At 41.4% G+C, this 12,235-nt stretch overlaps 1 protein-coding gene across 1 annotated transcript in view; it reads left to right on the top strand.

The window, feature by feature from the left end:
• Positions 1–12,235, top strand: part of LOC138516032 (protein NipSnap homolog 3A-like) — a 239,634-nt gene that overhangs the window by 138,228 nt on the left and 89,171 nt on the right. Inside the window, exons 3-4 of the mRNA XM_069630841.1 lie at positions 9,319–9,477; positions 10,129–10,278. Of these exons, the coding sequence (XP_069486942.1) occupies positions 9,319–9,477; positions 10,129–10,278 (309 nt within the window). The remainder of the gene's footprint in view (positions 1–9,318; positions 9,478–10,128; positions 10,279–12,235) is intronic.

The following is a 12,235-nucleotide window of genomic DNA, read 5'->3' as shown; positions in this document are numbered from 1 at the left end:
GGAGATTGCGAGCGGGCTGGAGCAGCCGACCGCAACCACTTCCGGGTTCCGGGCCGACTTCCCGGTCACATGCCTTGAACTCCGCTCACGTGATCGGGAGTCGGCACACATAAAAGCCGCGCACTTTGAATCACTCGCCGCTTCACAGCTGTTTCACGTCACTGTTTGGAGTTTTCGATACACGTTTTGAATTCATTGGAAAAAGACCTCAAGCCTACGGATTACGGACTGGTTATTCTTGCTCCTTGGATTTGTGGTTTTGGTTTCTGCTCGGATTCACATACTTTTGGATTTTTGGCTAACGGTTAACCGATAGTTTGGATTACCCTTCTCTGCTTTTGTGTACCACAGTGTCACAAATACATCCAAGAGTCATCAGGTGTATAGCCTGAGTTTCTGAGTGCCTGGCTTTATGGATTGCTGACGCTTCCTTGCACCACAGCCTCAGAGTTCCTAGCACCTTTCAATTACCCTTAGGTAAGCCCTTTTTCAATAACAGTTACATTGTTTGCAGTACTGTCCTTGTTTGTGCTAATACCTGATTTCATTCCAACAGCTCTGGGGTCCTCGGCGGTGTCTGATACTGTGAAACAACAACCACCTGTGGCCTCAAGGCTCGCATAGGGAGTAGTTTTCTCTCTCTCTGTGTGGAACTTGGGGACAGAGGCCCATATATTCTTCTCGACGCGTCAAGTCAAGACACCGGGGCTGTGGTAAATTTGAGCTTCCCTGCCCTTTCATGCATAGCCAAAAGAAAGAAGTTCTAAATACAAGTTGGGACTACTTGAGTCTGCTGGTCCATACAAACGCATGTCATTTACGTAGAAGGGTGGTCAATGGGATTAGATCTGATTGGATCTGAGAGTATTGAGGAATTGAACCATCTATAAAAATTAGGAAAGCCAAGAAACCTCTGGAGGCTCTTGACTGACGTAGGGAAAGGCCAAGCCAAGACGGCATTGATCGTCCTTCGGTCCATCTTGATACATCCTGGGGACAAAACATATTTGTATTTTATTTGTATTTTAGAAGGAATTTCACTCCAAGCTTAAATTCAAGTTCCTCTGTCTAGTCTTCAAATCGGTCTATAGTCTTGCCCCCCCACCTATCCTCCCTCCTCACTGTCTATACTCCTCGTTCTCTCCGCTCTGCCGATCTCTTCCTACTCTTTCCTCCTCCACCACCCTGCGCCCCTTCCTGCTTACGCTCTTTCCAACCGCTCGCTCCTTTCCACTGGAATCGCCTCCCCCTCTCCATCCGCTCTACTCCCTCCTTCCCTACCTACTTACCTCTCTAAAATCTTCTCTTCCATTCACCTCCCTAAAACCCTTTGCTTCCTTTCTTACTTCTGATACTACTTCTACCCACACCTCTTACTCCCTTTCCTACTTCTGTACCACCTCACCCTCTCCTTTCACTATACTCCCCCCCCCCCCCACTTCCTGCACTTCTGTAATTCTCATCTCTTCCATTCTTCTCCCTTACACCCTCTGCTTCCTCTCTTGCTTCTGCTTTCACCACTACTCATACCTCCTACGTCCTCTCACTCCTTGGTCCCGCTCTACTCTCCCCAATTCTCTTCTATAATGTAAATAGTTTTTTGTACTGTTTTCTGGTTTAATTCGATTGTTATTTAATGCTTGTTCTATCTTGCTTGTTCCTCTTGTAAAGCGTTTTGGATTAAAACGCTATATAAATTCAATAAAATACATCCTGGAGACAAAACGTAACCTAAGTATGCCACCTTCTGTTGATTGATGAAGAACACATTTGGATGCCTTGCCATAGAGATGGTGTTTCCTGAATCGGAAAGACTTTTCTTACATGTTCAACATGTTTGTCCTTGTAAGTGGAAAAATTCAAGATATCATCAAGATGATAAATGGCAACGTAGATATCCAGAATGTATCTGAAGACGTAATTTAAGTGTTAGAAGGCTGCAGGGGCAACACATAATCCGAAGGGCATGACCAGGTATTCATAGTGTCCATAACTGGTACGGAATGCGGTCTTCCATTCGTCACCTGCTGCTATACTTACCAGATTGTATGCACCCTTTAAATCTAGTTTGGTATAAATGGTGCTGTGTTGTGCTTCATCCAAAAGAACCTGAATTAGTGGTGAGGGCTATCTGTTCTTTGTGATCTCATTCAGTTGTCTATACTCTATGCATGGCCTGAGCTCTATTTCATCCTTTGTGGGTATGAAGAAGATGGGTGCTTCTACAGGAGAAGTGGAATGATGGATTAATCCTTTTTTCAAAGATTTTCTTTAATGTATTGTTGTAGAAGAACGTTCTCCTTTTCGGTAAGTCCTTCGATAGGGTATTTGGGCTCTGGGCAGCAACTTGATTTGAAAATCCTATTGTCGATGTTTCGGGGTTTGTTGTACTCAACCGGGTCAAAAACGTCAGCATAGTCACGATATTCAAGAGGTATGTCAAGTGGTTGAGCGGAAGCAATACCGGGTTGTTTTATGGGTGGCATGCTATCCTTGGTGTGCAGAACTTGACATGTTTGAGAACATCCATCCCCTGTGAAAGTAAGCTTTCTTTGTCTCCAGTCGATCTGGGGGCTATGCAGAGTGAGCTATGGTATTCCCAGGCTCACTTGGAAATGGGGGCTACAATGGCATTGCATTGGATGGCTTCTTGATGTCTTCCGGACATATCCTGGTCAATGGAATGGTCCCGGAGGTTAGGTCTGAAACATCCACCGAAATAATGGGTTTGCTTTGTCTTTTCTTGACTAAGGGAATATGCATCTCGGTGAAAGCAGCATCAATAAAGTTGCACGTAGCTTCACTATCAATCATGGGCAATACATCCACCCATTCCTTAGTAGCGTCTTTGAGGGTAACCAAAATGATAAAATGCTGTTGTGGGTTGATGGGTTTCACTGAGGGTTTTAAAGTAGGAGAGACTGCCATATCGCTCGGCAATCTCTTCCACTTACATGTAGAGCACTGCAGTTTTCCACCCTAGGAATGTCTCTTATCAGGATGGTCTGTACTGGATGGTCATGGCTGACACAATAGAAGCATAGATCACCCTTCCTTCTCTGTTCTCTTTCTTTGGGTGTGACGGGACCTTCAGGTGCTCCCAAGCTGCATGGGCTCACACTCCGATACTGGAGGATGGATATCATGGTCCAGCGGGAATGGCGACCGTCTCCATTCAGATTGTCTGCGTTCATCCTTGCGATCCTACCATCTTTGATCAAGACGATACATTCAAGTAAGGTGACGGCTGTTAGGGAGAATTCTCATTCTATGGCTAATTTCCCTTACCTATAGAGTCCCCCAGCAGCTTTGCTGGATTTGAAGGGTTTGTTTTTTTTTACCTGCTAAGAGTGAGGCTCTTTTTCCCACTCTTAGGCATGCTTGCTATGTGTGTTCTAGGCTATTTTTGTGTTTAATGCCTATGGGATTTTCTCGCCCCCATAGGAACCATCTTTATTCACATGTGTTACACAGCACCCTCAGTGCAGTGACACAGGGGTGTCGTAGCAACCCCCAAACATAGACTCCATACCCTGGGACTGACTGCTATCTCCCAGGGCATGTAAAGTCCCCATTTACTTTACTAGTCAATCTTTATGAACAAAACCAGTACAACCCATCTTACTATGGAGGTACTGGAAAGGGTTAATAGTTTGTCCCTTAGGTTCATCTTCGAGGGGGTACCGTAAAGTCCCTCTCTCTAAAGTTTCTGGCTGGCGGCAGTGGTTGCTACCGTAAATATTCGACCGCAAATATTTTCCTATGGGATTTTCCCATTGTTCGAGGCTACCACTTTTTCTGACAGCCTCTAACATACCGCCGGTCTATTTTATTATTAACTTTACTCCGGTAGGTTTTAATTGCCAGAACTTTAATATAAATTCTTTCTCGTGTCTTACTCTAAACTCCTAACCCAGGTCGGGGTTCCTTTGTTCGTCCTTTTGGCGGGCTTCTGCCAAGAAAGCCTTAAGAGAGCCGTAAGGAAAAGGTCAAAGTGGTCATACAGGGGTCTAGGAAAAAACCCTGTGAAGTCGAAAGTCTTTGACTTAATTGGAAAGCTAAGGGAGATGAATCCTGCATAGTGAGAAAACAGAAAGAACTGTGTGATTGACATTAGTTGGCAAGAGTGATGTCCACAGTGAACTGTTTAAGAAGAGATTAAGGCTTGTGAATGCCACAGGTGAAATTGTTTTAAGAATAAGCCATAGTGAACCCGATGGAGGGAGGCTGATATTTGAAAGGTGTCTGAGCCCGGAAGAGAAGCTCGGAAGAGTGGGACCAAGGGGTGAAAAGTCATCACCCAACATACATTTGGAAAGGAACCTTTTTGGAGAAAAGAGACTTAACCACTGATGGTCCTGATAGCTGAAAACAGAACTGTTGTTTCATGCTGGGAAAGCTCAAGCGTGTGCTGTGGTCAGGAGATCTGCCTTGTCCCGTGCTCAAAACGTGGGGGCGGGAGAACCCTGCTTACCAAATCCTGACTTATCATTTTTGAACACTTCTTTCTTTCTTGTAAACGCTATTCCACAATCTTTTTGTATTTAGTTGTAAGGAATGGCAATAGTATTTCTTTTTTAGTATAGGCATTTTTATTGGACAAGACAACACTAGGACTGCCTTATTATTTTTTGATGGTCATAGCTTGCTCCCATCTTAGATTTAGGTTTAGATTAGGTGTTTTTCCAACCTACCTATACAGTTTAATAAACACCCTTGAACCGTGATTACTTGTGTCTGTCTTTACTGTTGCGACCATGAGTTCCTTACAGAGGTTTGTTAAACCTAACGCATCCGTGCTGCACAGAGTACCACAAGAGAACATCAGTATTCAAAGAAGTGATGATTGCATTTCCATTGCTAGCCGGTAGGTTTCCAGAACTTCTCTTCTGCAGTGACTCCACAACTGTCCTCCTTGCTTGACTAACACAAGTCAGCTGCTACACTGCTGCCACTAGATGGTGATGATTGGAGCTGCTGCTGTCAGAAAATGCTGAAACTAACTGCCTGCAAGGTACTGTCCACTTGCCCCCCTTGATATGATATGATTGTGTATAGGCGCTATATATATAAATAAACAATGTGTTTCAAAGCGAGACTTCATGACTAATCACAAAAACTAGGTCCTAGCTTTGAATATTTGCCCCATCTCTAGCATTGAATATATACTTTTTATTTGAGTCTGACAGCATCAAAAATAATATCTGTCTCAGCCAAAGAACAACTGTCTCTCCCTGCTATTTCATATTAGAGACCAACTAATTTGTAACTAGATCTGGTGCAGTACCCCATGAATACCCCATCATAAAAACTTTATTTTGAGTCTCCTGTTAAATGTGGGCCTTATAGTTGACCCTTACTTATTAATGTAAGAACCAAAGAATGCTCATCTCAAAGACTAGATACTTTCTGAACCTATTCTATTTGTCTGCTACTGTACATACTCTTACCTACCTGCTACAAGACATGAAGCATATTTGTTGTGTACCTTAGTGTCGACATTCTCTTATTGTATCAGAATATGTAATGCAACTGAGACACTTGCTATGAAAGAAAATGTTTACTGCGTAGTCTTTTCACCTCTATGACGAACACCTCACAAAAATTGCCATTAAGCAAAATGTTTAAATGAAAGTTTTCCTTTGTGCACCTATGTTACACAAAAGTGGTTTTAAAAAGTTTTCAAATGTGCAAGTAAGTTTAAACTATCTTTAGGTGCAGTAGACAGCATAAATATTGTATTAAATTACATGATCAAATGCTGAATTAAGAAATCAAATAGAGACATGTTTGCTATTGCATATCATTTAAAAATAAAAATGCTCAAATGGAGCTCGGTCTTGTCTTACCTTTTTACGCCCTGTTTCCAAGGACAGAGGTCAGGCCAGGCAGAATATGAACATCATCAATCTGTAAAAAAAATTCCATTCGCTCAGTATAACGAGTACAGAGATATCGGCCTGGTTCACATTCTAAAATCCTCATTTTTGCAGTGTTCCCTAGGTTCCTGTCCATGGCCAGTTCACAAGGGATGGATCTGTTTCTTAACTAAGACAGTACTTCAAACACCAGATTTCCAGCCAGACATCTGCCTTTTTAACCTGTGGCTCGGCAATTAACAACCATCTGCATGCCTGTTTTGATAGCATGCATTCCATGGGCCCTAAGCAAGCCTTTTTAGTTAACTATTTCGTTTCGATGGGGACCTCCAAAACACAGAAATGAAGAAAAGAAATTGCAATATTTGATTTCACTGTACAAGAATGAAATTACCTTATCGCTCATATCTTGAGAATGCTTTGTCTGTATTAAAAGTGAAACCAGATTTGAATGTATTGCCCATAATATGAATCCAATAATCATATATCATCGTACATTAACATTTAGGAATCACAAATACATTTACATAGTTCCATAACCTATTTGAATTATAAGTTATTACAACATGTATACTCGTGGATTCAAAATTTGCTTGTGATTTTGAAAATGTGGGCCTCAATAATGGGAGAAATGCAGAACACAGATAAAACGGGGATTGGAGTCCAAATTTACCCAAAACCCCAGATGGGAGGAGAGAAGCATCCCGCTGTCACATGATCAAATATGTTTGACCAAGCAAAATAAAGGGGAGAAGAATTGGGAGTGTCATTATCCAAATAAAACCAATGGTAAAACCCGTCCAATGAGAAACTGTTGCATCAAATGACACTCTTAGGTGGAATTGATCAATTATTTAATCCCAAACACATTGAAAAGGTCAGAGGATTCTTAGGAAAATCTGCAGATGAAGGGAGCTTTCCAACAGTAGTGTTGAGTGGAATTCTAATTTAGGCCTAAGTTATGAGAATCCCCCTTAAGAAGGCCTTGTTCCAGGGGGCGCCTGGTGCGTGAACCTTGCCTTCTACAGGGCCATGTTGCGTGAGAGGGGTTCTGAAAGCAGGGGATAGATAGGACTAGAGCTTACCCCTGTTGGAGATTGCCTACAGCCGCCCTGTCCTTTGCCTTTTAAAGACCAACCAAAGGTGAGTATAACAATCCCTGTGCCTTAAGAGCTATATCCCAGGAACTAGTCAAACACCTGATGGCAAATGAGTCTTCTAGGGTATTCCAGCAAAGCCCCTGAATGGGACCTGGGCTGTAAGGGACACTATGTGGATGTTTATTTAAATTGGTTTGCCCCAAAGGCCTATTTGCACAGGGCACCTAATATTCTCTGACAGTAGTGAAATTCATTACTGAGATTTCACAGGGATAATTTATGGCTGAATTTGTGCAACGGTGTACACAGGGATAGAAATTAAGATGGGATAAGCAGTAGCTAAAAGCAGCTCCTATGTATCGAACGTAAACTGGTGACCAGGAGCTACAACTGGGGAACAAGGAGCTAGTAAATAGCACTCTGCTGTTCTAAGTTCCTTATAAGATGCAAACATATCATTTTTGTGCATTATTTACGACCCCTTATGCTTTAAACGTTGTATAGATGTGGCTTAACATTAGATTGCCCCAAATGCACAGAGTCAAATTCACATAGGTGTTAGTTCAGCATCAGTTGGCATGAGGAGCAAAAGGTAGTTCCTGGTAGCTGTTGGTTTCAAGCTGACCAGGCTCATCTAAGCTCTAAGCAGGATCTAAATAGCTCCCAGCTCTCCTCGGTTTCTTACCCTGTAACATATGCACAGATGTGCAGGACGTTATTCACCTTCTTGACCTGTGGAAACCATAGTTTACATTAAAAAAGAGAAATCCTAAATTAAGCTGTATCCTTAAAGTGAAGTGGGAAGGAGGTTAGTTAGTGCACTTTATTCTCATGAACATGTCAATTTAAATGCCCATTGTCACTTTTACAAATAATATTGCACAGAAAAGAAAAGTCTCTGCATTAAGCAGACTTCTATACCCAAGTACTGGCTCCTAATCTTTAACAAATTTCTATTCTCATGTTTGTATGACACTTTAAATGTACCTAGATTGTGTGCTCTCAAAAATAAAAGCTTCTATACTAAACTCAAGCCTGTAGGCAAAGTAGTCCAACACCACACCCTGTTTACAAACATGCCCAAACTGGAAATGAACCATACACTACACCTACAATAGAATTCCCCTCAAAATCAGAAAGTATATGGGAATCCATTGCATATTACACAACTATTCTCTTCTGCCAACACTTGTCAATGGTGTTAGAGAAAGTAAAAGTGCCTTATAAACGGCCAGCCAATTTAATTCATGATAAGCTGAATGTTCATATGTGAAAAGATTTTATACGAATGGATGTTTGTGTGAACAGTGTATCAGTGAGACAAATGCTGGTCGGTTGTGTTTTTTTCTTTTTTGTAGGCAAATGGCCTGTGCTCATTTGTAAAGAATATTGTGGGTGATTTCCCCAGCATACAGTTAGGGGATTTTGATTAATTATTTTAAATACAATAGAAACTTCAGATCAAAAGCAGCCTGTTTCTTGTCCCAGAATGTTGGGATGGGATTGTGGTAATAGGGGATGATAGTGCAGGTGGTGCGTGAATATGCAGATTAGATACTGTGATACCCTATTTTATTCACTACCCTATTAACCCCCATGAGAGCTAGCCTTTATAACTCGATCACTCCATGAGCTAAGGGATAGCTAGTTTTTCTGGATGTATGTGTTTTCACCGAATCTACTTCACCTATAGGTGAAATCTTCACACAAAAATATATTTTTTTTTATTGTGCGGGGGAGACCCTCTGCCCCCACTTCTCCCTACCTCATCCTATCCTCTTACCCCACGCCCATCTATGTTTTAAAATTGACCCACTTACCCAACCAAATTCGAAGACAAAATATTTCTCATTAGGTTAAATTGGATTCAGTGAAATATAGGTATCCCAGTTTTTCTTGCTTTGGGAAGATAACGTGTTCTCCTAAGTGTAGGACCCTGGGAATATTCTTAGCGTGTGGAGAAAGGAGTATGCATGTGAGGGGGGGGGGTGAGGGCATTAAGGAAGAGGTAGGGCAAATACATGCAATTTACTTTGGGTTTTTTCAGACTGGGAGAACAAGAGCTAGTATGTTAACAAACTTGTATTTGTTTTAAAACCAGGCTAAATACGTAAAGGTTTTTTGGATTCTAGAAGGTCTGTGTGCTCTAGATTCAACTTTTGCTAGTTGGCAACATATGTTAATGTGTGTATCTTATATTCAGCGCTCGTTTGTATGCTTGGACTAATTGTTGTTTCAATTATTCAACTGAATGTAATTTTGTGAAATTTTATAGTGACCAATTTGAAAAATGCATAACCAAACCATCTCTCCCTTTTCCTGTCTTCCATGTGTCATAGACAGTTTTGCCCACCGAGCAGCAGTACGGACTGCACTTGCCCAGGACGAACAATGGCAGGAAAAGTACATTTCCAAAATGCTGCCCATTTTGGACAAGCAGGAAAATGAAATTGCGTACTTGGTGCCATGGTGTCAATTAGGGAAGCCTGAGAAGGATGGTGAGTAAGAACATCAGAGTGTTAGTATGAACTTGCCAGTTAGATGAGTAATCATAAGAATAGAGCACATGAAGCACTGCTGTTCAATAATGAGCCTAGCAAATGCAAAAACAGCATTGTTGGTTAAAATTGATATGAATTATTGGCTAACCAAGTCATTAGGAGTTATTTTATTATGTAGAATGACCAATTCATAATGAAAAAACTATTTGAAGCCGGTTTCTAAATGTTTTAATTAATCAAAAATTGGATATTTTTTTCTCAAAAATGTGAAAGCAGTGTTTAGATCTAGTACATTAACTTATTATTTGTTTTAGAAACGTTGGGCCTTTACTTTGTTATAAATGATGGCTAAACAGTTTTGAAACTTTGGTTATTCTTTATATAATTAGTTTTGAATATTTTTATTTATTTAAAGTTGGGTTTTCAGAATTGTTGTGAAATATTTTGCATGTTTTAAAAATTGTTTAATGTTGGAAAATCAATTATGGCAGTTGAACACTCTTTGGGTTTAATCCTGATTTTTAAATAGCATTTTTATGGGAAGGGTGTTTTCAAAGTTGTTAATCTTCTTTAGCTGATAACTTATTTTTCACATGTCTCTGGATGTGTTGTGAAGGTAAAAGAAAATCATACGTTATTTTACCCCAGGAGTGTATGAGATGGTGAGCTTTCAGATGAAGCCAGGTGGACCAGCAATTTGGGGCGATGCTTTTAAAGCTGCAGTTTCTGCCCATGTCCGTACCGGCTACACCAAACTCATTGGAGTCTTCCATACTGAATATGGATTACTTAACAAAGGTAAGATTCAAGGTATAATCCACAGATTTACCAGAAAATAATTTATATATTTATAAAGAACAAATCTAGCTTTGAAAAAGAGGCTTTTAGTAATTTATAATGACAGTTTACAATTATGTGTAGCTTGCATGTTCTTTAGATCATAGGCTATTTAATTGTAATCATTTGTTTACTTAAAACGTAACACCACCACTAAGTGGCAAAACAGGTTGTAGGTCAGTGTCCTTACTGGTCTGGATACATGGTCAGAGGCCATGCTCTGTGTGCATGCCGGGATAAGGTTCTACATGTTTATGCTGCTCCCTTTTTTAAATCCGTCTTGTTTCACATCAGCGTTTAGTTGATGCCTGTTCATCGCAGCTCCTTTTCTGTGTTTTTTAGCAATTTCAGCACTCCATCTTTATCATATTACAGCTGTATACCAAGATGTGACGATCCTGACCCTGGGGGCGGAGAAGTGAGGGTGGGTCACCTGAGTAGAGGGTCCTTGGGGAGTGGGGTACCTTTGGGCGAGACATGGTATCCCCCTTTTTCTATTGACTACTAACCCAACCCTTCCTGGGCTGTTATAAGCCAGTTCCCCTGGTTTTCCCAGACATGACAATTGACCGTACTGGGACGAAGAATATGCAACTAAGCGCAATGAAGCCTACACTCTTTTACCACTCTGGTACTGGAATTACAAAGATTCCTGTTAAGAGCACTGGAGGTCAGGCATGTCCCTTTAATTGTGGTCAGGCGGGGCTAATTGGACATACACACCTGCAGCCTGCCAAGGGGCTGCAGGTGTATAAAAAGGAACCAGCCCACCAGCAAAAAGACCAACGAGAGCTATCGGTGAAGCGGCAGGACGGTCGGTGTAATCAGCAGGGACCTTTAATTGGAAACTACGCCGAAACACTGAGGTCTGCAGAGAGTGGTAGTCTATGGAAGCGTGGCGAAGGAGCTGGGGCTCTGTGGAGCAGATCGAACATTGTGAAGGGAGCCATGAGGAGAGGCTGTCCCTTTTCCCTGTGGTCAAGATGCTCCTTCCCCTGTGACAAGAGGTTGCCATAGGAGTGACTGAGGGGCAGGAGTATGACCCCTGACGTGAAGAGCAGAAGATGGTATGATCCACGCTGCTGGGAGGCCTGTGACCGCAACAAGTGAGTTTCTAGCGATTGAGAAACCTGATGCGATGCGTGAGCGTTTGAACTTGTCGGTTTGAGGAATACTTTGTATCGGAATGGTTGCGTGTGTGAGGAAACCCGTTCTTGAAGGTCTCTGATTCAAACCATTGTCAAATATTGAAATACTGGGAATCATTTGTATCAGAGTGGTCGCGTGTTGGTGGAAACACGTTCTCGAAAGTCTCTCGATGCTGAACATTTCGTTTGAAGTGAACTAAAGAAATATTACATAGCGGGTTGAATGGAAAGTGTTCTAAGCGCAACCCGTGCCTATTAAATACCGAACCGAATGAAAACCTTAACAAGTACAACCAATATATATTGCATGCCGAACTGAGTGAAAATCTTACAAAAGAGCAGAACTGTTACATCTTAAGTTCAGAAGTAAAACGGAACTTTCAATTCGAGTAAAGCCATTCGATGCTAAATTCTAAATTAAACTTTAAATCCAAGTGAAACCAGTGTGTGCTGCATTCTAAAATGAATGACATGTAAACTGCATATAGAAAATTACATGGAAAGCAGAATGCATTCAAACTTTTATGCCAGCACAGCTACAAATTATACATGGAAAACCAACCATAAAAAAGAAGGCACAAGAGTGACAAAGAACTTTAAAGTGGAACTGTGTTACTTGGAACTTGGGAAGGGAACCCCAAGTATAAGGATATTTTTGTGCTGCTGAAATTAATTCTTGGGGAAGGGAACCCTGATACTGAGTCTCAAGGTCCTTTCATGCTTGGAAATGTGTTACTTGGAACTTGGGGAAGGGAACCCCCAGATTTGGT

Source organism: Ambystoma mexicanum, chromosome 6q, assembly GCF_040938575.1.
Source record: "Ambystoma mexicanum isolate Mex_15411 chromosome 6q, UKY_AmexF1_1, whole genome shotgun sequence".
Lineage (NCBI taxonomy): Eukaryota > Metazoa > Chordata > Amphibia > Caudata > Ambystomatidae > Ambystoma > Ambystoma mexicanum.
Note: the sequence above shows the minus strand (reverse complement) of the source record. Positions and strands in the feature narration are given on the sequence as shown.